The sequence below is a fragment of the Tachysurus fulvidraco genome, chromosome 24, assembly GCF_022655615.1.
Source record: "Tachysurus fulvidraco isolate hzauxx_2018 chromosome 24, HZAU_PFXX_2.0, whole genome shotgun sequence".
Lineage (NCBI taxonomy): Eukaryota > Metazoa > Chordata > Actinopteri > Siluriformes > Bagridae > Tachysurus > Tachysurus fulvidraco.
The window spans coordinates 14,949,012-14,973,158 of record NC_062541.1 but is presented as its reverse complement, the minus strand read 5'-3'; the positions used below and the strand labels follow the sequence as shown (position 1 = coordinate 14,973,158).

General features: G+C 41.7%; 2 protein-coding genes across 4 annotated transcripts; both read right to left on the bottom strand.

The window, feature by feature from the left end:
- Positions 1-5,946: 5,946 nt before the first annotated feature.
- Positions 5,947-13,511, bottom strand: chst12a (carbohydrate (chondroitin 4) sulfotransferase 12a). 3 transcript variants are annotated; one of them, XM_047808128.1, is made up of 3 exons: positions 13,360-13,508; positions 12,450-12,559; positions 5,947-9,953 (listed from the first exon to the last, which is right to left on the bottom strand). In XM_047808128.1, exon 3 carries the CDS (start codon positions 9,919-9,921, stop codon positions 8,614-8,616), a length of 1,308 nt encoding a protein of 435 aa, XP_047664084.1. In that variant the 5' UTR covers positions 9,922-9,953; positions 12,450-12,559; positions 13,360-13,508; the 3' UTR covers positions 5,947-8,613. The 3 variants fall into 3 exon arrangements, with proteins under 3 accessions (XP_047664084.1, XP_027029700.2, XP_047664085.1); XM_027173899.2 differs by lacking the exon at positions 12,450-12,559 and having other exon boundaries at positions 13,360-13,511; XM_047808129.1 differs by lacking the exon at positions 13,360-13,508 and having other exon boundaries at positions 12,456-12,529.
- A 711-nt stretch (positions 13,512-14,222) lies between these two features.
- On the bottom strand, positions 14,223-23,357 carry eif3ba (eukaryotic translation initiation factor 3, subunit Ba). Its single transcript, XM_027173893.2, has 19 exons — positions 22,940-23,357; positions 21,077-21,269; positions 20,409-20,528; positions 20,069-20,126; positions 18,572-18,700; positions 18,300-18,457; positions 17,924-18,055; positions 17,772-17,838; positions 17,272-17,318; positions 16,940-17,150; positions 16,771-16,843; positions 16,379-16,501; positions 16,197-16,275; positions 15,934-16,072; positions 15,689-15,814; positions 15,515-15,592; positions 15,318-15,426; positions 14,814-14,926; positions 14,223-14,686 (listed from the first exon to the last, which is right to left on the bottom strand). The coding sequence occupies exons 1-18, from the start codon at positions 23,040-23,042 to the stop codon at positions 14,826-14,828; spliced, it is 2,046 nt and encodes a 681-aa protein (XP_027029694.1). The 5' UTR covers positions 23,043-23,357; the 3' UTR covers positions 14,223-14,686; positions 14,814-14,825.
- Positions 23,358-24,147: the final 790 nt, after the last annotated feature.

Below are 24,147 nucleotides of genomic sequence, written 5' to 3'. Positions count from 1 at the left end.
ATTATAATTCACATTCCGGTGTAAATGCTAATAATTCATATATAACCATGTCAGAGCTTGTGACTGCTAGCAAGTGGAACAGATACAGCTGTAACCTCAGGCTTCCATAAAACAGGATATGATTTGAATCCTGAGGCAACGAATCAGTTTTCGATTCTGCTAAGATAAGACAAGACATTTAGACATGGACTGCAAAAAAAAAATATGTGACCAACCTTCTTCAGAATCTGGGCCTACCTTTAAATTTAGGAATGATGATGATGATGTAGAGAAGAGAAAGATTATTTTAAGGTGCAGTGTTATAGGCGAATCATCTTGCTTGTCTGTTTACACATCAGTTTAATAATCTGAATTCTTTTTATATACCAGATGTTTGCTCGTTTCTAATAATCATTTTAAAATTGATCGCCAATTATTAGTAAACAATTCTAATAAATAATCACTTTATAATCAATTATAATTAATGATAATTTATTTAGAATGTATTGGAAATTGACCTGCATATTACTTTTAAGATTCAATATCTAGGATTTTTTTTTAGTAATGAAAATCTTGTCGGTCGGTTAACTAAATTACCCACAATGCCTATTGAGTACCTCATTGGAGTATTGAGTTTTGGTGCTAGCTCTCTGTCCTTTAGTCTGTACAGGTGCTTCATCTCTTGACTTGGCCTTCAAATTTCCCAGATCTCAATCCGATCGATCGTCTGTGGGATGTGGTGGACACACGAGTTCAATCCACATCTCACAAGAATTAAAGGATCTGCTGATAATGTTTTTGGGACCTTCAGAGGTCTTTGTGTTAGCGCTGTTACGGGTTTAATATTATGGCTGATCGGTACGACATCTCAATGATGTCAAATTTCTCACAGGAAAGACATTAACACAACATCCTCTATTATTTTTATTGCAGGTTATTAAGACTCTTTTTGTCCTAATAAGCTTTTAATTGCTTGAGAGTGCTTAGCTAATTGCTCGCTGTAGTCGCTTGTTGTCTGTTACTAGGTGACGCCTTAAAAATGTCGAGAGAAGCGAATGTGAGCTGAATCTGCATGTATGATGAGAGCGTGAAGATTTCGTGAACCGATCAATATGCGAATGAGGTCGGATATACGGTATGCTCTTTGGACTTATTAGTTTATTTTGTTAAATGGTTGAGGTAGAGAACAAATTAAGATCAGGAGTTCTGCCTCAGAAATGGAGAAAAGCAAAATGAGTTGCTTAGAGAGAGCTGAGACAGAGGATGGAGAAAGTAAAGAGGAGTAAAGAATGACATGTTTATCATCTACAGAACACATGGAAATAAAATTAGTGAGTAAGTTTTTAGGGATTAGGGAGTAATATTTGTTTATTCTTGCAACGTGATTTGCCCAGAGAGACTGAAAGAACATGAAAAGAAGAATGAAAGAAATCAAATATCTCTTCTTATTCTTATGCTCAGTGAAAGCTTCAATTACAAGCACATGTTCGGCTCGGTTTCGGCCTCAAACACAACAGATATATCGAAAAACAGGCAAGAAACGGCATTGTAAGTACATATATATACCAATGTCATCTCTCTGTTCATATAAAACACTATAATAAAGACGATTTTTCATCGCTTCTGTCCCTGAAGGGTAAATAAAGAGATTTAAAAGTTCTTTACAGAATCTATCATGGACTACATGAGCACAGCACAGGGTCACGGAGTGGTCCATCTGAAAGGAAGCTGAATGGAGGAAGATAAACCTAATGTTCTCTCAAGCATGGTCTTACATGACAAGATGAATATGATGACACATGGTCTTAAAAAAAAGTTCAAATGATCAAAAACCTCCATTAAGCCAAACAGCCTTTGTGATGAGTAATTAAATCACCCAAAGCCCAATCAAAATTAAAAAATACATTCATGAATTAATTAAGAAATAAAAACAGAAGTTTTCACACAAAGAAATTGAGGAGTCAGATTCAGAGCTGTTTGAGCTAAAAAACATATACATATGATGTGAATATACACATATGAATATACAATGTGTTATAATATTGCTAGTTTTAAAATTTCTGCAAATAATAATGTTCTTTCTTTTCATTCAAACGACTTTCCTTCGCCTCTCATTTTCTAGTTGTCAGGTTTTGATAAGACCAGTGGCGATCCTTCGGCGTGGGGAGAATGCGTTTGTGCAGTTTAACACAAAATGAATCAAATGCAGGCCTCTGACCTTAAATTACATCCAGCCGAGCAGCCTGACACTGACACAGTGCTGTACTCATCCCCACATACTGAACATGGCTACAGCCTGAACCGATATTCAATTCAATTCAATTCAATTCAATTCAATTCAAGTTTATTTGTATAGCGCTTTTTACAATAGACATTGTCTCAAAGCAGCTTTACAGAACATAAACATAGAGCAGAAGGTAAACATAATTAATGATAAAGGAAATAACGAATAATAAAAGATAAGAATTAACAGAATAAAAATTCTAGATTATTATTAGATATATATAGTTCACAATGTGTATGTATTTATTCCCCTATGAGCAAGTCTGAGATGACTCAGGCAGCAGTGGCGAGGAAAAACTCCCTTAAATTGGTAAAGGAAGAAACCTTGAGAGGAACCGGACTCAAGGGGGAACCCATCCTCATATGGGTGACACTGGGGGTGTGATTGTAATATACAGTCAGATAAATGTTGTATTGGTGTAAGGATCATGGACTTCTGATCTTCTGAGTACCACAGAGTCTAACTGGAGATGTCTCAGGATTCTTAGAGTCGGCCTCGGCTCAGTGGATGTCCAAAGGCTTCGTCCCACAAAGGACGATGGGAGCTGGTACAGTGTCTGGATGCCTCGGGATGGGTACAAAGAGAAAAGCAGTGGAAAGGGATTAACATATCTGCCGTTCATAAAAATGTGCTGGTCTGATGTACTGGTGCATGATATTATGGGATGTATTATGTGTACGCCTGACTAAAGAGATGAGTTTTTAATCTACATTTAAACTGGGAAAGTGTGTCTGAGCCCTGAACACTATCAGGAAGACTATTCCAAAGTTTGGGAGCTAAATAAGAAAATGCTCTACCACCTTTAGTAGACTTAGATATTCTGGGAACTAGCAGAAGTCCTGAGTTTTGTGATCTCAGAGAGCGTGAAGGATTGTAACGTGTTAGAAGACTAGTTAGATACATGGGAGCTAAACCATTAAGAGCCTTGTACGTAAGTAGCAGCAGTTTGTAGTCAATTCTATACCTAACAGGTAGCCAGTGTAGAGATGATAAAATTGGGGTTATATGGTCATACTTTCTTGTCCTAGTGAGAACTCTGGCAGCTGCATTTTGGACTAACTGTAACCTATTTATTAAAGATGCAGGACAACCACCTAGTAATGCATTACAATAGTCTAGTCTAGAGGTCATGAACGCATGAACTAGCTTCTCAGCATCAGATACAGACAGGATGTTTCTCAGCTTGGCAATGTTTCTAAGGTGGAAGAAGGCTGTTTTGGTAGTATGGGCGATATGATTTTTAAAAGACAAGTTACTGTCTAGTATAACACCGAGGTCTTTCACTGTCGAGCTACTTGTAATAGTACATCCCTCTAAATGGGAGTTAAGTTGTGAGAGTTTATGTGCACTGGTTTTTGGACCTATGAGTAGTATTTCAGTCTTATCGGAGTTTAACAATAGAAAGTTGCAGCTCATCCAGTCTTTTATCTCTCTAAGGCACTGAGTTAATTTGGACACTGTGGCTATTTCATCTTGTTTTGATGAGATATATAACTGTGTGTCATCAGCATAACAATGGAAACTAATCCCATGTCTTCTAATAATGTTCCCTAATGGAAGCATGTATACAGAGAAAAGCAGAGGTCCTAGAACTGATCCTTGAGGGACCCCATAATTAACTGGTAGTAAACTGGAGGATTCACCATTTAATTCTACAAAATGGTTATCCCGATATCCCACACTCCTTGAATTATGTACAGGTGTGTGTGCGTGTGTGTACAGGAATGTGTGATTGTGTACAGGTGTGTGTGATTGTGTACAGGTGTGTGATTGTGTACAGGTGTGTGTGATTGTGTACAGGTGTGTGATTGTGTACAGGTGTGTGAGATTGTGTACAGGTGTGTGATTGTGTACAGATGTGTGAGACTGAGTACAGGTGTGTGTTATTGTGTACAGGTGTGTGTTATTGTGTAAAGATGTGTCTGATTCTGTACAGATGTGTGTGATTCTGTACAGGTGTGTGTGTGTGTGTGTGTGTGTGTGTGTGTGTGTGTGTGTGTGTGTGTGTGTGTATGTGTGTGATTGGAAATGACAATAAAGTGAATAAATTGTTCAAATGTAAATCGTTTTGATTTGATGAAGCATTAAATGATCATTCTTACTCCCTCCCCCCTCCTCCCCTCCCTCACTGACTGAAACTGCTGATCGGGAGAAAAAAGCAGCAATCAAGAGCAGAATTATTTATGCTTTCCTTTCCTCTGTGTTACGGTTTCATATTATGGAGATTATATGTGGATTGGCTTGGACACAGAGCTGGCTTTGTGTAGGGAAAAACATTAAACAGTTTGGGCCAAGTGTCAGGTTTGTGCTCTCTGTTCAAATTAAATGTAGATGAAATCCCAAAATCATGAGACAAATCTGTATGTCTCAGTGCTCAGCTTTTGGCATGTAGAGGAATCGTATCGGAAGCGTATGAGCGAAGAAGATGGAGGTGGAATGCTGCGTGTTGGGTCTCCACCAGACGGTCTCTCAACATGGTGCTCCATCCCCTGACCTTTTAGACAGCCAAAAGAACTCAGCCTCAGGTTGTCTTGTGGAGCAAACCTGTGTGTGTGTGTGTGTGTGTGTGTGTGTGTGTGTGTGTGTGTGTGTGTGTGTGTAGGGGGAATAACTGAACTGAATCTGATTATTGGCCCTGTGTTTAAATCTTTCACATCTTTTAACACACAAACTGTTAAAATCTAACATCTCACATGTGGCTTGAGTACGCTCAGGGGGAGAATTAACGTCTGATTTAATGTGAACCATTAGATCTCATTTAAATCAGTGCAGCTGCTGATTCACAAGCTTGTGGATGGCGGATGAATAAAGTGCTTCACTGTCATCTAGTGGAGGAGTAATGAAACACACATGAGACGCTGTGTGGTCAACAGGTCTGAAAAGACAAAGCCAGATTGCAGACATTATACACTTTCGACTGCTTACTCCCTTCATGCACAAGTTTGTGTAAAAGCAATTTTATTCATATTTTAGAAAAATATAAGATGTAAATAACTCTTCAAATTTACTTTCTAAATAAAGAAATGAATCATGCATCAAGTCCTAATTAAACAAGGCTTATTGATGATGCACAAGAACAGACTGTGAATGCTGCCTCTTACAGAGAGGAGTCAGAACACACACTATCACAGCTTGCAGACCAATCAGAGTGAAGGAACATGCTGAATCGCGTACAGCCCGAAAGCCGTGTAATGGACCATGGAGCAACGGATGAAGGTGGCCTGGTCTGATGAATCACATTTTCCTTTACGTCATGTGGACGGTCGTATGCATGTGTGTCACTTACCTGGGCAAGAGATGGCACCAGGATGCACTATGGGACGAAGGCAAAGCCGAATAATATCTTGCTCGGAAATCTTGGGTCATGCATTTATGTGGATGTTCCGTTGACATGTCCCACCTACATAAACATGGTTACAGACCAAATACACTCCTTCATAGCAACAGTATTAACTGGCCTTAATGCCGGTGTCCTCTTTTAGCAGAATAATGCTCCCTGCTATACTGTAAACATCGCTCAGGAACGTTCAAGGTGATGCCTCAAAGATCTCCTGCCGGATCGTGGTCTGATCGAGCATCTGTGGGATGTACTGGATAAGCATCAGGGGTTCGAAACTCACAACTTACAGGACTCAAAGGGTGTGTGTATGTGTGTGTATGAGAGAGAGAAATAAATATTTGACTTAGAGTTTTACATCATGCATTAAGCTTTATTTGTTTTTTTTGACATTGCATAACAAAGATCCTTAAAGTGAAATAAATTAAAAAATAAAAATAAAAAAACAAACAAAAAAAAACACCACTAGCCAAAAACAAACCTGTTTTCCAGATCAGTACATTGGAAAAGTTTTTTTTTTTTAGATGATGCAACATTAAGAAATACACATTGGCTTTTTAAATCTCAAGCACGGCGATTTCCCTTAAAATGAACAAATTCCATGCAAACACAAACCCCTCGTGTTGGCGAATCGTCTCAGAGTAAGTTTTTTTATTTATTTTTGCATCAGCATCACATCAGGCAGCAAGAGAGCATGAATCTGTCGTTAATCTGTCAACGTTTCAGTGAACACTGTGGCACGATAACATCAGGAAATACTGTGCAGACATTAAACTGTTGGTATAACAACAGTGGACATGATGGAAAGAGAACTAAACAAATCTTACTGATACAGCCAGGAAATAAAGTCTTCTGTTTAAAATCCAAAGACACAGAATGTAATACTTTTAAATTATTTAACTAGCAAATAAAAAAAAAATCTCAAATTTTGTTCCATTTACAAAAATACCTGTACATTCTACATGTTTTTGTTTGTAAACTTTTTCATTCTTATTTTATGAAAGGCACTGCTAGCACCCGGTGCAGTGCCTCCTCTAGTACAGCTGCTGATGATGGTACACACACACACACACACACACACACACACACACTTCATCCTCTGACCTACTAGATTCACACTGTGCTTTGTAACACTCCTGCTCTCTGTACACTGTTCCACTGAGGATAAACTCCTGTTTCTGGTGAACAGCGTTCTCTCGTCCAGTTTGTGGACTATTCCGTGTGCAAAAAGCACCGCGCAAACACCGCAATGGCGACTAAAAACTTTCCACATCAAATCTTTCCACAGAGTCTCAATAACAAGCTTACTTAATTCTAGAGCAAACCGGGCGCTTAATGTTCACTGTTTACTCTTTAAGGGCCTTGGAGAAAGATTTGTGCTTTTTTTTTGCTCCAAGAAAAAAAAAACTCAAAGCAGGAGTCGTTCACTGAATGCTACAAGATGAACAGAACAAGCAATACTTGTCTACAAATGTAAAAAAAAAAAAAAATTAATTAAAGGGCAGACACACGCTGGCATGAAAGACATGATGACGATAAGAGACCAAGGCTTGCTGCCAGGGAACCGGCGTTCATATCAAAGCAGAAACAAATGAGAGAGATAAAAAGGAAAGACGCCACAAGGGCAGTAAAGAACACCGGCTCCGATCTTTCAGCCTGGCCGCTTCACTGGATTTAACGAAACGTCCTAACGATGCCTATTAAACATTACTCTCTCTCTCTCACACACTCATTTTTTACCGCTTATCCGAACTTCTCGGGTCACGGGGAGCCTGTGCCTATCTCAGGCATCATCGGAGATCAAGGCAGGATACACCCTGGATGGAGTGCCAACCCATCACAGGGCACACACACACAAACTACGGACAATTTTCCAGAGATGCCAATCAACCTACCATGCATGTCTTTGGACCGGGGAGGAAACCGGAGTACCCGGAGGCACGGGGAGAACATGCAAACTCCACACACACAAGGCGGAGGTGGGAATCGAACCCCGACCCTGGAGGTGTGAGGCGAACGTGCTAACCACTAAGCCACCGTGCGCCCTAATAAACATTAAACATACTTTAAAAAAAAAAGAAAGAAAGATGCTCAATAACACTGAATGATTACACAGCAATAACAGATGTAAGCTTGTGTGGAGTGCAGTGCATGATTACAGCCAATACTGCTCCGGCTTTCCTTAAAGTAAACGTTTTGCAAAATCCTTTTTGCACTCAATACATTTTAAATGAGGTCTGAAAAAGTGTTGGCATCCTGAGGTGGGAGATAAAAATGCAAATGATAGTAACAACAAAAAAAAAAGAATAATAAAATGAGGTGATGTTTACACCTAAGCGATGCTTAATGAGTGGCAACGACATGGGCTTGTTTTTTTGTTGTTGTTTTTTTTTATCTCGCAATGCTACAGGAGTGCAGTAAATCCTTTCCTTTCCTTTAAAAAGCTCACAGTTCCTTCTTCCAAAATAAATGTTTCTCTTGTACACACAAACGTATACATATATATATATATACATATGTTATGTGTGTAATAGCAAAAATACAAAAATATTCTACATATTCAATGTGCATGGTCCTAAATGTGCAGAACATAGCAGTTGTATGTTCAAGCTGCATATTTCTCTACAGGAGATAGGAACCTGAATGGTGGATAACTGAGGACGTTACAGCATACACGATACTTGATGAATAACATAACATAAGACATTATTAATGTCGTTGTGATTTTCTACAATAATTACAACCAACCCAAAACTTCGCCTGACTTCACAGTACACACTGTAAAGGGGGGTGGGGGTGGGGTGGGGTGGGTTAAAGTAGAAATCTGTATACAGCAAACACTTAATAATGAACCTTTTCTAATGCCTGTGCAATAAGCAAACCAGAAGCGTTGCCCCAGAGCTAAAGGTATAGAAACAAAAGTGAATGAGTAAAACCTCTATTGGTTAACCGCATGAATTACGGTTAAATAAAATCACAGCAAGAAACTGCTCCGCTGACCAGAAACCAATGATCACTCGTGTAAAATCTTCTTGGGTTTGGGATATCCGAACAGTCTGAAGTCGGCCTCGTAGAGCTTGTACAACTGTCTGCGTGATTCGTAAGGTATGTTAGCGAACCAGTCCTGCTCCCAGCTGCTGACCGTCCTGTTGTGATGACTCGCAGGAAACTGGACGACGTTGTCTACCCGCAGTATTCGCAACAAATGCTCGGCGTCCTCGTCCAACGTCTCCAGTTTTCCCACAAAGTCGTAATTGATCTGACAAGGGTGGCACAAGCGGTGCATCTGCCTCCAGTGCTCGTTAAACGGCATTTCTTTCTCGGTATCCGCATCCAACAGATACTGAATAAAGTTAGAAAATGTGGGTTTGATACCGGCAGCGAAGGCGTCCGCCACTGATGCCGGCGGGTCGACGTAGTTGCCGTATCTTTTCAGCATTATCATGGCGAATCGTTTGTAGAAGTCCTCGTTCTCCAGCTCGAACTTATTGCGGTAGGCCGAGATGAGACGGACGAAAGGGTCTCGGATGAACAGGAACTTGGTGTACTTCTTCAGCTTGATTTTCATTAGATGCCGAGAGAACTTGCCGTAGCGCTTCCAGAACTTGTTGAAGGTGAAGTGCACGCTGCTGTTGTGAATGAGCTCGACAGGGATGTCCAGAGGGTCCTGGTAGGGCACGCCGTTCACCAGCAGGCTCTCGCTGAGCACGATCATGATGCGCTTCCAGTTGGTGCATGCCACCTTGGGAACGTAGCAGTAGATGATCCCGTGCCGATCGTCTACAATCAGGTGGTCCAGTTCTTTGTTGGGGATGTCGTCAAACCTCCGGTTTTTGCCTGGGAAGTCGAAGCTGCTGTTGCTACTGCAAAGGTCGCGGATCAGCTGCTTCCTACTGTCCTGTCTTTGCTTCTTCTCTGTTGCGATGGGGGTCAGGTGGATCTTCCACTCGCGCCTGGGGACAAATCTTTCTTCAGGTTTTTCTGAGGACTGGTTGTGAGTCTCACCAGGCGGCGTCTCAGCCCTCGATTGCTCTGTAGGGTCGGCGGTGCCTTCCAGAAACTGGTTGACGAACGCGTCGATGTCGGCCAGGAACGAGCCTTCCTTGTCCTCCTCAGGTTTTTTTTTGGAAGCAGCATTACTCTCAGGCGGCGGTAGGCGGGAAGAATGAGGTCCAGATATGGTTGTGTGGAGGTAAAACTGGGTGGCTCCAACATCATCCCAGTAGATGATGATCAGTAGGATCATGAAGACAGAGCCAAGGATGAGAAAGATGCGGAAAAGCCTCGTCTTGCCCATTTTGTCTGGTTTGGACAGTTCCATTCTCACCGAAGCTCCATATCACCATCAGCCATCTGGATGGGAAGCAGTTTGTCATAAAGAAAAAGAAGAAGAAGAAGAAGAAAAGAACATCAAGGTGGATCCTTTAGTAATGGGATTACATTCAGCCTTACTGAGTAGGAACAAACGAGACATAAACCTCTAAGCCTTTACATATAAGCCTCATAAGCAGAGAGAAAAATTTGAAATCAAATATCTAAAGTCACAAGCAGACGAGAGAAAACGTGATTTAAAGGCTATGGCTGGAGATGCCTACATAGCTCTGTTATAGTATGCTGGTGTTACCTGAACTAGGTCTAACCCTGAGCTGATATTTCTCCACACAGCTGTGAGATCATGGCACTTAAAGCCCTTTCAGCATATGAGTCTATTTCATCAGAGGAAATGAAGTGAAGTGTGAGAGAAAGACTAACGTTTTAAAGTTCGAGCTGCTTTGGCTGATCTTGCACAAACTACACCTTCATCGGTCTATATTTTAGACCTGAAGTTTTACTGCTAACAGATCGGAGAAAAACACTGCAGCATGCACTTACTAGATAAAACCTCAGGGGTGTGACTGTGGGATTTGTGGAGGCGCTAAAAAAACAGGACGCATAAAAGACTCAAGTGGACTCGACACCGTTCTTATAAATCACTCTATGGCTATTGTTTTTTTTTTTATACTGCTTATCATACGACGTTCGGTGCAAAGAGTCCCACCAGGAGTGCTTGTGATTATTAGGGACAAATTTGCTGCTGCGATTTTTAAAATTTGTTTTGTTCTTCTTGACATGGTGAAATTTCAAGCACAAGATTCTTCTTTTAAACCCCTAGCAGTTAGACAGATATGTATGAGAGCTGTGGTCATATTCCACACACAGCAATAGAAGAGGGATTTGGCTGAAGGTGTGTGATGTGTTATGAGATGCATCTCAGGCCAACTCTGGGGAATATGGGGTCATTTTGAAAAATTCCTCTGAATATCGTGGAGTTTTGACGAAGAAAAAACACACACACACACACACACACACACACACACACACACACACACACACACACACACACACACACACACACACAGACTATTTAGAGTAACCAGGTCACCTACCTACATGTTTTTCAACAGTCTAAGTAAAACAGAGAAAACAAACAATACGCCACACAGACAGTAAAACTAACTAAACTATCTCGGCATCGCTACATACACAAGAAGCATCCGTTTTTTGTTTTGTGACTTGGTTTGATATCTGAAGGAGGGGCACTGATACACATTATGAGATTAAATACAGCAATTAGCCACAGTCAAACATCTTTTGGGGTTTTTTCCCCCAACACAATCAGACATTTGTACAGAAAATGTCAGACAAGTTTGGTGAGAAACAGTAAATCGGCATGTAATTTTCTCAGCAAAGGTAGAGAAAAAAAACACCATCACGGCCGATCCAGACAGAAATAAAGTCACACAGGAACTCCTGTGAAATAGGAAAACAGCCTATTGATCCATTTTACATGTATGGCATTTGGCAGACGCCGTTATCTAGTGCGACTTACATGTTTATCTCATTTTACACAACTGAGGGTTAAGGGCCTTACTCAAGGACCCAACAAAGGCAGCTTGGTGGGCTTGGGATTCAAACTCACAACCTTCAGACCAGGGAGGGACACAGAACTGTCCAACACCTAAACCTTGTGGTGTTTGGAAAAAGTCCAGGAAACACCTCGGGCCTTTTTCCTGGGCTGGTTGTGTATTTCAGGAACTGCTGATCTCCTGGGATTTTCACACACGTCGTCACCAAACCTTGAGGTGGACGAACTACAATAGCAGAAGCCCACATCCTGCTCCTCCAAATGTCAGCCAAGAACAAGAATCTGAGTCTATCACAAGCAAAGTTCAACAGACAGAGAGCAGAAAACCCAAAAGTAATATTTTGTGATCGTTAAAGACAAAAATGCAAGATTTTGCTGCGACGCTGTTCAAAATTCGTTTTGTTCTTCTTGACTGCGTGACATTTCAAGATTCTTCTTTTAAACCGAGAGCTCATATTCCACACACGGCAAAGGAAGAGGGATTTGGCTGAAGGCGTGTTATGATGTATTAATAGATGCGTCTCGGGCCAAATCTGCAGAAAATCTGGGGTCCTTTTGAAAAATTGCAAACTCCTCTGAATATCATGGAGTTTTGAATGAAGCTTGAAGAGCCTTTTTTATTTATTTATTTATTTTCTACATTACATTACAGTGAGAGGAATTCTCTCGTGTTCATTTCTGTGATTCGCAAAATCGTGAAATCCTGGAGCAAACTCTGAAGCTGTCGTTTCAGCGAGTTTGTTCTAACGACGTCCTCACACTCCTGTTCACGGCTGGGACCTACTTCTGCTGTTGTAGCTCATCCACCTTAATGTTTCATGTCTTGTCATTACAAGGTGTTTCCACCCACAGAACTGTCGCTCACATTCAAAGCACTCTCTATAAACTCTAGAGCATGTTGGGGTGTGAAATTAACGATCTAGCGCAATATCTAGCACACAGACCCGTACTGATTTAGGCTGATGACTGTTTTGTGAGGTCACAAAACGTTGCTTCTTCTTCCTGCTTCTGATTAAGTGTGGACTGTATTAATACGGAAAATTTAAAACTAACACTAAGGGGGAAAAAAGAGAGAGAGAGGGAGACGGAGAGGGAGAGAGAGACGGAGAGGAAAAGAGAAAGAGAGAGAGACGGAGAGTGAGAGAGAGACGGAGAGGGAGAGAGAGAGTGAGACGAAGAGAGAGAGAGAGAGAGAGAGAGAGTGAGACGGAGAGGGAGAGAGAGACAGAGAGAGACGAAGAGGGAGAGAGAGACAGAGAGAGAGAGTGAGACGAAGAGGGAGAGAGAGACAGAGAGAGAGAGAGAGATACAAATCAGTAAAACCACATGGTCAGTAAGACATCCGAGAAGGGTTTAGTCATTTATACATGATATATAAATGTAATCATGTTTTTCTGTATATTCTGTCTAAAGCTCTACTGCTTTAATTCTGCTGAATACAATGTAGCTCTTTGACGCCGTGTCTGTCTGTCTCTCTGTCTCTCTGTCTCTCTCTGTCTCTCTTTGCTGGCACGAAGCCTAAAACCATTTCCAAATATCAGACAAACCATTAGACATTCAGACAGTTTTACTTTCTTTATCCCCATACAACATTTCCACACACACTCACAGTGCGAACACATTTCACAGCCACTTTTTTCTTCTGTTAGAAGTCTCTCTCTGTTTCTCTATCTGTTTATCTCTCTCTCCGTCACTCTGTCTCTCACTCTCCCTGTCTCTATCTCTCTCCCTCTCTGTAACAAAAACAAAGCCTCGTCCTGAAGCACAACTTGTACAGCGGGAGCGCGCTTCCTATACACTAATATTTCGGAGTAACCGGGTGTGTAAACATGGCTGTGAGTGCTGTTAGCTCACCTCGACACCCGACACCCAGACGTCGTCGTCTCCTCCGGAATGATGTGAGACCGCGCTTCACACGAGATCACGGAAACATCGCGAGACTTCAGCATGAGGTTTACGCCTCGTGCATCAGTGTAACGCCTCGAACCTCCTCTTCCTCCATCACAGCAGAAAGATAACGGTATCAAGGCCACGTCATCGAATAAGCCCCGCCCACACGAATTCACCATTAACGTCACGTCATCGGATAAGCCCCGCCCACAAAAATTCTCTATTAACTACTGCATTCACTATTAACTATGATCTGTAAACTACACAGTATCAAGCTCGTTTTTCGTACCCAATGTTTATAAAATATATGAGATAACACTTCTATTTTATTTTTACCTCTCTGTTTTAATCAAATACGTATTAAAAACAGTTAAAATGTGTAGAAGTTCAAGCAGGACTCCATTTTGTGCTCGAGTCTAAGGCATGGTCACTTGTGTTCTACACCAACAAAAACATTACATACTGTCTTCATGGAGCTTGTATAGTGCACGGGGTCACGACGTCTGAAACCCGGTGAAGAGGAATTAACTCACACAAAGTCATACGATACATAATCTTTTGACCGTATAGCAAAGCAGAGATCAGATTTTACTGCATAAACATGAAGTGAGAAAAACACTGAGGTAAATCAGAACGTTCGGTAAGATTCCAAGCCTCGAGGACTCGAGAAAGCGCCGTCCTGAAAGGCAGTTAGCATATCATGATGCCCGCAAATGTACCCTAGAGTAACCCCTAGAAAATCAGACTTATCAAGTGTCCGGAAACCTCATCATAAAACATTCACACAATCACTGTGCATTAAAAAAAACACACCACCTGAGAAACGGTTATATTTTATTTATACTTTATTACCTTGTTGTGCATTTAATATCAGGTAATCTGAATGGAGGAGGATACAGCCCACTGTAGCGTACACTAGAGTACGTATTAACCCTAAGAGAAATCTCTGGAAACAGAATGTCTTTCTTCCACATGGAGATGTATAAACCTTTCATGGCATGCTGGGTCATGATAAAGGCCTTCTGACGAAGTAAACGTTCAACTCAAAAGGCAAGAACCAGAGGGTAAATCCGGCAAGTGCTGCCGGGGGCAGGATGGATGCTCCCAGAGCTGGATTCTTGGGGGGGAAAAAGAAAAAAAAAAGCAGCCGCCGACAGTGGTACAAAATTCTCCTTCCACAGTAACCAGTATTAAAAGGCACTTGGCTGGATGTTAACAAGGAATTTGTAAGGAGAGCAAGAGAGAGAGAGACAGATGGATGGATGTCTGGTCCTCGAGAATTAAAACGGTTCTGAGAGAGAGAGAGAGAGAGAGAGAGAGAGAGAGAGAGAGATGGGGGAAGAAAAAACAGAATGATGGCACAGTTATTTTCAGTGACACAACCAGTAACATACTGAGGAATAACTAAGGTTTATTACCTGCTACAGGGACTACAGATCTCCGATTGGAATGATTTCTTCATTGATGAAAAACTCGATGGTCTCCTCTTCCCAGTCATCAACATTACTGTCCAGTTCATCGGTGTCCACACCTTTCAAGAGGACAAATGTAAGGTCAAGTGGAGATACATTAAAATACTCCAAAGCACCTAAATAACATGCATTATTTTACTTTTGTCTTTAACTCCTTCAGCCTAAATGTATCCGCAGGCATATCTGAGAACCCAAAAGCCACTCAGTTTTAATACAAAGAACCCGAAAGCACTTTCTAAATTCAGGATGTGGCATTATTAAAGTTGAATTAGTGTGTGTGTGTGTTTCCAGAAGACAGTTCTGTTATAAATATAGCTCATGAAAATAGCAGGGATGTGCTGAAAATCACGCTGCCACCTCCTCCTATTTCTCTCTCTGCTTGTGAGATATAAAAATAGATGCTGACAAGTGGGACTTTTGGGACGCAGCCATAATCCCCAGGGAACGCACCTCCTCTGAGCTCAAGGCGGAGAGGTCTCTGCTCCTGATACATCTTCATGGCAGCCTCGCGGTACTTGCGGTAGTCCTCCATCATTGAGCGTCTCTTGTCTACCAGTTCCTGCACAGCACGAGAGAGACAATTCGGTCAGCTGGATTCAAACGAACACACCGACATGACAAACAACAGAATTATTTAAAGGCCTGACCTTTGAAGCCTTCGACTGGCTGAGTCGATCTTTCTGCTCGAAGATCTTGGAGTATTTCTTCAGGTCCTTCTTGATAGCCTGGTCAATTCAGAGAAATGAGAAAACTCAGTGTTAGGTTTGGAAGATGATTTAAATTTTGTTTTTAATTAAAATCCTATTCCAGGTTAGCATCACCTTTATCTCCTCCTGAGAGAGGAGAGAAGGAGGACGAGGCCGCCACAGCAGCTGGCAGAAACGGTCCTTGTTGTTTTTCTGCAGCAGTCGCCCTTGAAACGTCCACAGCCAGAACGCATTGTCTACCTGCATTCCCACCAATGTTTGTAGTTAGTTCCAAAGTACATGGGAAAATATTAGCGGTGGAGATTTGCTTCCCTTCCCAATTCATCTGATCACAGTAAACTCCACTCAAAACAAATTACCTTGTGGCTCCACCAAGAAACAGAGGTGACGACAAATCTGCCGGTCGGGTCCCATTCCACATCAGAGGCCATGTAATGCTCAGCAATGTTCATCATGGTGCAGTCTGAAGTGTCCACAAATGCCAGAGCACCGTTCATGCTGTCAGCAAGAAACAATTCAAGTGAGCAGGTGAGAGGAAAATAAATAAATAAACCTCTTTTCAGTAGCTAGAGCTCAGGGATTGTTGACCTAAGGTGTAATTACACAACACACAAGTACCAACCTCCTCAATCCAGCCAAGACCAAGAACTGGCCCTGAGGGCTCCAGAAGATGCTGTTGGCCTGCTGTTTGTCAAATGTTTCTGTAAAAAAAAAAAACAACAACAACAATGTGCGTTTTTTTCCCCTGTTAAATGCATTTCAGGAAACTCATGTTGTTACAGACATTAAGGCGAATACACTCACTGATCAGGTCGATTTTGCCGTTGCTCTTCACGTGGTAAAAAGAGGCGTTGATCCTGGGGGATTCTCCATGCAGCACTGCAAACCTGCTCCCATTGGGCTCCCAAGCGAAGGCAATGATGCCCTCTGTAACCGACAAGAAACACAAGAGTCAGGATTTAGAGCTCTCTACATCCATTACATCTAGAGTAGAGAAGGAAATCTCCATGTAGTGGGAAAAGAACCTCGTTTAAATTTTACGTCTCAGTAAATAGGCTCTAAATCTGGTATATTTTATCTGGTATATATACAGTAATATTTTCTCATCCATCTGCCCCAGATGCAGGAAACAAAGAGGTTCGATACGTTAAAGATTTCCTTCAGGCGATGAAACTAAAATCCTCCCATCTTGTTACCTTTCATCTCCACAACGTCCACGGGAACCTGCTTCTCTCTCATGCGGAAGATCTCAAAATTTGTGACAATTCCCTAAAGAGAAAATGGCAGAGTGACTGATGTTACATCACTTATCTGAGGTAAAGTATCGCATCGTCAGTCTCGATCCCGAGCCGCGTCCCTGCGTACCTGTGTTCCTTTAGGAGTCCTGTCCACCTTGACACAAAGATAATCGCCGTTCTTCTGCCAGTGGAGTTTGCAGTCCACCACGTTGAACAGGTTACGCACTCGGATCTCGTTCCTGGATGGAAGCTGCATGAGGGTGACTCTCGCTGGGATGTCTTTGTCCTCAGGAACCCAGAAGGCAATGATGTTATCACCGGGAGACCAGGAGAAGTCTCTGTCGAAGGGAAAATCAGTTTCTGTCAAGGTCATTTACACAAAAACGGTCCGATACCATAACGGTACTAGAACACGGACTGAACACATCGTGTGATAGTTTATTTCCTGATTTAACTTACTTAATTCCGTTTATCTTCAAACTCTTCTTATCCAAAAGACCCATCGACTACAAGGAAAGAGAACATTCAGACGTGTCAAAATCGACTGTAACAAGGAAAATGACAACTAAAGGGAAAATAAATGGCATCAGATAGAAAGAGACAAGTTTGTAGTTTAGCTTGTAGGCAAGAGGGGAAAGAAAGAAAGAAAGAAAGAAAGAAAGAAAGAAAGAAAGAAAGAAATAGAGTAAAAAAGGAATGAAAGAAAAAGAAAGAGTGAAAAAAGAAAGAAACTGAAAGAAAGAAAAATAAAATGAAAAGAAAAAAATAAACTGAAAAGAAAGAGAGTGAAAAGAAAGAAAGAAAGAAAGAAAGAAAGAAAAAGGAAAAAAGATTGAAAAGAATAAAGGTTGAAAAGAAAAAGACTGAAAATAAAGACAGAAAATAAATAAAAAGAAAAAATGAAAGAAAGGAGTAAAAGAAAGGACAGAGTAGAGAAAGAGAGAGAGGGAGAATCTTACCGGTGTCTCGTAGATGCTGAGGGTGTCCTGAGTCATTCTAGCAAAGAACTTTCCATCCGGACTCCACCTGAAGATTTCATGTAAAACGGCGTCATTAGAATGAAACAGAAATCTGCGTTATACGTGAAGGCAGAAAATGGACTTGTACTGACTTGAAGATTGGCCAGTGGGCAGAGCTCTCACAGTGAAAACCTCTCTTCTTCTGGCCGGTCAGAACGTCCCAGATAATGATGGCCTGCGGGTCGTCTTTCGTGTCCATCAGGGGACTGAATGTAACCACATACCTGCAAAGAATATCAATAAAATAAATAAAAAAAAAATCATGACTCAGGGAGGATACACCAAGCAGTCTAAGAAAGCCCCCTGGAGACTTCACGGTACGCCGACACGAGGATGGACTTTAAACCCTGACGTCCGAATGTACGACGTCCTCGGAGGTGCGACTACTAATATACAAATTTATGGCTGTGTTATTGGGGATATTTAACTCGTACTCGTTCCCTCTATCCCTAAGGCGGCTACACAAACCTCTCACAAGGGGAGAAGTCGATAAGCTGCACTCCCTGATGGCTGAACCTCTGGATCTGTTTGAACTTCTCTCCTCCCCACAGCGCAATGCCTCTCTGATGGAACGTGGCCAGGTAGGTGCCTTTAGGAGACCAGCGCACGTACGTTTCTGTCCAGCGCTGAAAGAGACACACAATCGCATTATATATAATACATATAATGTATATAAAACATGCTTAACACTGATGTGTGTTATAAAAGGAGGAAAAAAAAAGAAAGAAAACGTTTCTCACCGCTCTCTCCTCAACCTCAATGGGTTCCTTGACGTCGTTGGAAAAGATGCCAGTTTTCTCACCGGAATCGTAGATCACGCTGTACTGATCTCGGCAGTCAGGGTCCTCCAACCAATGGCGCAGATTTCCCTGTGTGGCAACAAACGTTACACAGAATTAAACCTTCAGCTGCGAGTGAGAAACATGAGCGAAGTATTAGAGACTCACTTGGGGGTGAAATGCTACACTGTGGAACGTCTAGGGCGCAGAAAAACACACACACACACAACTCAAACGTTTCCTCCACCGAGATTAAAGGCGTCTCGTCCTCAAACGTGTTCATCACACCGTCGTGTTGTTTATAGTGATTCTAGTAGCTGAACCATGAGGAAGAAAGCCAATGAAAAAAACGGTCACGTGAAGATCGTCATGTGGAGCATGATGAGATGCGCAGCATGCTACGGAACCAGAGACTAACGGTACCGGTGGTGTGAGCTCTGGTCGCTCTGGAACCGTGCCGTGATCCCCGTGACCGTGTAACACAGCTTTAACTCAAGTCTTCACTCTTTTACAACATATTCTACAGGCTTCTGACTATAAAAAAAGCAACATTACAGCTCAGTCAGTCGGTCGGAGACGTTTTAACGAGCTCGGTGGTGCCGTTAGGTCAGGAACGGTGCGTTTATTAACCTCGGGTGTTAGATTAGCCGACAGAATTGAACCTTAAATGGTAATGAGAGACTTTCTACAAACGTTCAGCTTTAATAGAGCAAAAACCTTTCAAAATGTAGCAAATCTACATCACCGTCCCAGGAGGAGGTCAAAGCTAAAAACGGAAACAACTTCTGTGGGAAAAATGCCACCGTTTTCCTGAACAAATATTTTTTATACTGTTCTGAAGGACATAAAACTCTGGGCTGTTTCTTTCTGAACAAGCCAGGCTGTAACATTAGCTTGGATCTTCTCACTAGATGCTACATCTTGGCTAATTAGCAAACACCACATTAACAGACAGACATTAGATACAGACAAAAATCCCACACACATTTAATAGACCTTTCGAGGGGTAATAGAGAGGTGTCGTATGGCAGATTGTTGTTGTTTTTTAAATGACTGCTGAGATTTGCTTGAATGATATCATGCAAAAAATAAAAAGTTACTTCAATAATCCAATCAAATACTAAGAGCAAGCCTTTTATATTTTGATCACATAGACATTACAGCACAATGAAAGTCTTTCTTCACACATCCCAATGGAGGTTGGGGTCAGAGCACAGGGTCAGTCATGATACAGCACCACTGGACCAGAGAGTGTTAAGGGCCTTGATCAAGGGCCCGACAGTGACAGCTTGGCAGCGCTGGGGCTTGAACACCAATCTACAACCTAGAGCCTTAACCACTTGAGCCACCATTGTCAATACTGAGTCTACTGCACTTGGCATTTTCACAAAATAATGTTTTTCTACAAGCAGGGATGTTGTACTTCTGTATAACTCAAGATCAACTCAAAATACTCACAAAATCTTTAAAGGGCTGTTTCTCAGGTGGTTCCCATTCATCACTGATCGTCATGTACCTGGAGCACAGGGAGGGGGGAAAGAAATGAAAAGAAAAGAAAAAACAAACAAACAAACAAACTCATCATCTCAATATGGTGTTAGTTCACATCCCTGTGAACAATTCAGGATCGTTTCAAATTAAAATCTTTTTTTTTCCTGTCATTTTGAATTACAGTGTAATGACTTTACACTTCACTTCTTACAAACGTGCAACTTTTTGAGGACGTCATGCACACGATCTGGGAGAAAGATGTAATAATAAGTTCTCATCGTGTTATGTGTGCTGAAACGAAGCGTACTTGTCGAAGTCGGTAAACAGGTTGACGCGGAAGGTATGTTGTTTATCCAACTTGTAGCCATCGGCGCTCTTCACCGCTTCGTGTGCGTGACTCGGGACGGAGTATTCCAGAAAAATGTACCTGAGAATGACAATGAGCCATGTTTAAAACAAAAAACAACATACATGCTACAGGGAAAATTTGTCTAAGGCAGAAATAAATAACGTGGAAGTTTTAACAAATCATCGCAATCGTATTTGTACAGCCATTTTCCTAACAAACGATCACGATGCAGCATGATGGCAGAACGGACAGGTGCCTTAGAGCTTTTATATGATAAAACCTTGAGAAGTGTTTTTTAACTTCTGAACTGAAGTAGATTTTAACTTCTGAACTGATGATCTGACGTTTTTCCGCTATTAATATCTTTACACACCTTTTGACCCTTTTTGCTATTTGTGATAATGAAGAAACATCTAAACGTTTAGTGACAGTAAGGAATCTTATAAAAAAAAAATTTATCCGGAAAATATATTAAGGTGCACTCGAGTGTACATCTTTGTTTTTTTTGAGCCCCCATGATGGTCACCTCTGATTCATTACTCCGTCCACATCTTGATTTCTGTATCTGTGTTTCTGACACACAGACACACACACACAGACACACATACACACACACTCTTATTTACCCTTTGGTCTTCCCATCTGCTTCTGGATAGAACTCGTTGGTGATTTTGCCAAACTTGGAGAAGATCTTGTGGATGACGTTCTTTAGTTTCTCCAGACGATCGGGTCCTACCTGGGGAACATTGTCGACGACGATGACAGAGTCGATGCCGTCTGCCTCTTGAGGTTGCTCTCTCAGGACGTCTCCCAGCAGCTCTGCATTTAGGAGGTGTACAAAGAGAGATGTTAGTCACTGTGTCGAACTGGATACGGCTTTCTAGATCACACATCAGAAAGACAAGGTTTTATTGGCTCACCAGCGGTGCGTAAAGCCTGACTTATGATTGTGACCAGTCACTGACCGCCACTGTTCCCCGACGACACGCCCAATCCCCGCCACTGTTCCCCAACGACACGCCCAATCCCCGCCACTGTTCCCCAACGACACGCCCAATCCCCGCCACTGTTCCCCAACGACACGCCCAATCCCCGCCACTGTTCCCCAACGACACGCCCAATCCCCGCCACTGTTCCCCAACGACACGCCCAATCCCCGCCACTGTTCCCCAACGACACGCCCAATCCCCGCCACTGGTCCCCAACGACACGCCCAATCCCCGCCACTGGTCCCCAACGACACGCCCAATCCCCGCCACTGGTCCCCAACGACACGCCCAATCCCCGCCACTGGTCCCCAACGACACACCCAATCCCCGCCACTGGTCCCCAACGACACATCCAATCCCCGCCACTGGTCCCCAACGACACGCCCAATCCCCACTGGTCCCCAACAACATGCCCAATCCCCACTGTCCCTCCCCCAAAAAAAAAAAATCATTTAAAAGAACTCAACTATAGTTTATTCTACTCTTCAGATTAAACCTTATTCAATTCTATTTTATAACATTTGAACTGGAACTCTTCCTTTCCTTTGCATCAACAGGACCGTGGTGTACGAAATATGAACCTTTGGGGTTTAAAACAAAAAGACGCCCAACAGATCCAGTAGGCCATGTGGAGCATGTTCTTGACAGATAACACAACTCACTCACTGTCACTTTAACTCTGGACTTGCAGAGCACAATGCCACTTTATACACTGTTTACTGCACATGGACACTTTAAGGACAACCTTTAAAAAACATACACATGTATGTGTATGTATATTTATGTATACACTATTTTTTCACTTATATTTTCATATTTTATAGTTTTTATATAGTTCATACTTTTTTTTAATATATCTCCTTTTGGTTTTGTTTTTATCCTAAATTGCTTTCCTATTTTTTATGCTTATATACCGGACAGATGCAAAAAGCAGCTCACTGCATGATGTATGTGCATGTATGTATGTGACAAATATAATTTGCTTTGACTGAACTCACTCACTCACTCACTGAACGCTCTATTGGGCTTAATAACACGGCGCACAAACACCAGTCAGTTTTACATCCCGCTAAACACAACAGTTAGTTATTTTAGTTCAGGAAATCATGTTAGTGAAGCAGCGCTAATAGCTAGAGTAAGTCACAGGGTGTTGGGCTGTATCCCAAACAGCGCTCTGTTCCCTACACCAAGTGCACTACGCGCAGCGGGACAAACCGCCCCGCCCCCTTAAGTAGGGCGCTACGTAACTAACAATGCGTTATTTAGGACGCGGCCAACGGCCTGAATACATGAAAATGGCTGCGTTAGCTAGATAGCTAACTAGATAGCCAGACATATACAAAGCTCATCAACGGACATGTGTGACAAAGTCAGAACCAGGTCATGAAATGCGGTTCGACGCATAAATAAACTGCATTTAATCTCCTTTTGTGATCAGATCCGCGCTCGCGCGTGATGGGGCCTGAATAAAGCCGGTGGTTTTGTGAAGAGACTTTTTACCCTGATCACTGACGTCATCCACAAAGTCCTCTGGGTCACTGAATGAAGGCTCCTCGCCTTCGTCAAACTCTACTTCAGCCTCCATTTCTTCCGTGCCTCTCATCGAGGTGAATTAACGTGCACCGCTAATTTTAACGAGCTCTGCTACAGGAGCTTTTCACGCAGGTCCACGTGCGCTACAGCCGGCTAACCACCTAGCGAAAAGAAAAGGACCGAACCATGTGGGCGAAAGGGACTTCACCGAGCCTTAAACAGCAACAAGAACTCACACTTCGTATGAAATTATAAATCGCATGTATATAAATGATTAAGCATCAAACGACTTTATTAAATAGTTCAATGATAAAATATATATTTGCTGCTTTAAGATTATGCTTGTCGAAATCCTATGAATACCCCCCTATTTTGTGTGATCTTGGTTTTTCCCAGAAAAGGCTTACTTCCTGTGCGTTTGTAAAGCGGGCGACGCAGCCGCATATTCTACGATATAGATACCATGTACACGGGCGTTCTCTGGGTAAGAAGAGTGTGAATACTATCTAAAGATCCGTGCATATGAGCGGAAGTCGTTAAGAGCGATGTGTTTTGGAGAGAAAAGACAGATAATAAAAGCTTGGTAAATATTTTATATAATAAAAGTGCTGAGGATGACTACTATAGATATATACACCACAGATATATATGTATATATGTATTTGTATAGATATCTATGGATGACTACAACTAGACGGTTCTCAGCTTTGTGTCAATTCCATTATTAGAAATTACACAATCAGAAAGGTCTTTATTGCCAGGTATGTTTTCACATACGAGGAATTTGTCTTAGTACAGAACCTATTAATAATAATAATAATAATAATAATAATAATAAGAAGAAGAAGAAGAAGAAGAATTTTATTATTTTTACAATTATTATTATTATTATTATTAGTAGTAGTAGTAGTAGTAGTAGTAGTAGTAGTAGCAGCATTTTACTGTACGGTTTATTAACAGGTACCAAAAATTTAAAATGGACCAAACAATTATTTTTTAAATATTGTTCATAATACAGAAGAGTAGAGTTTTTTTTTTTTTTTTTTAGCTTTTCTAGCTTTTTACTAACTTCTTTAAATATAGCTAATGCCAATAAAGGATATTCCCCCCTAATGTTAGACATGTTAGAGGTTTTCCACCAGATGGCGTATTTCTCCCTTCTCCAAATACTTCCA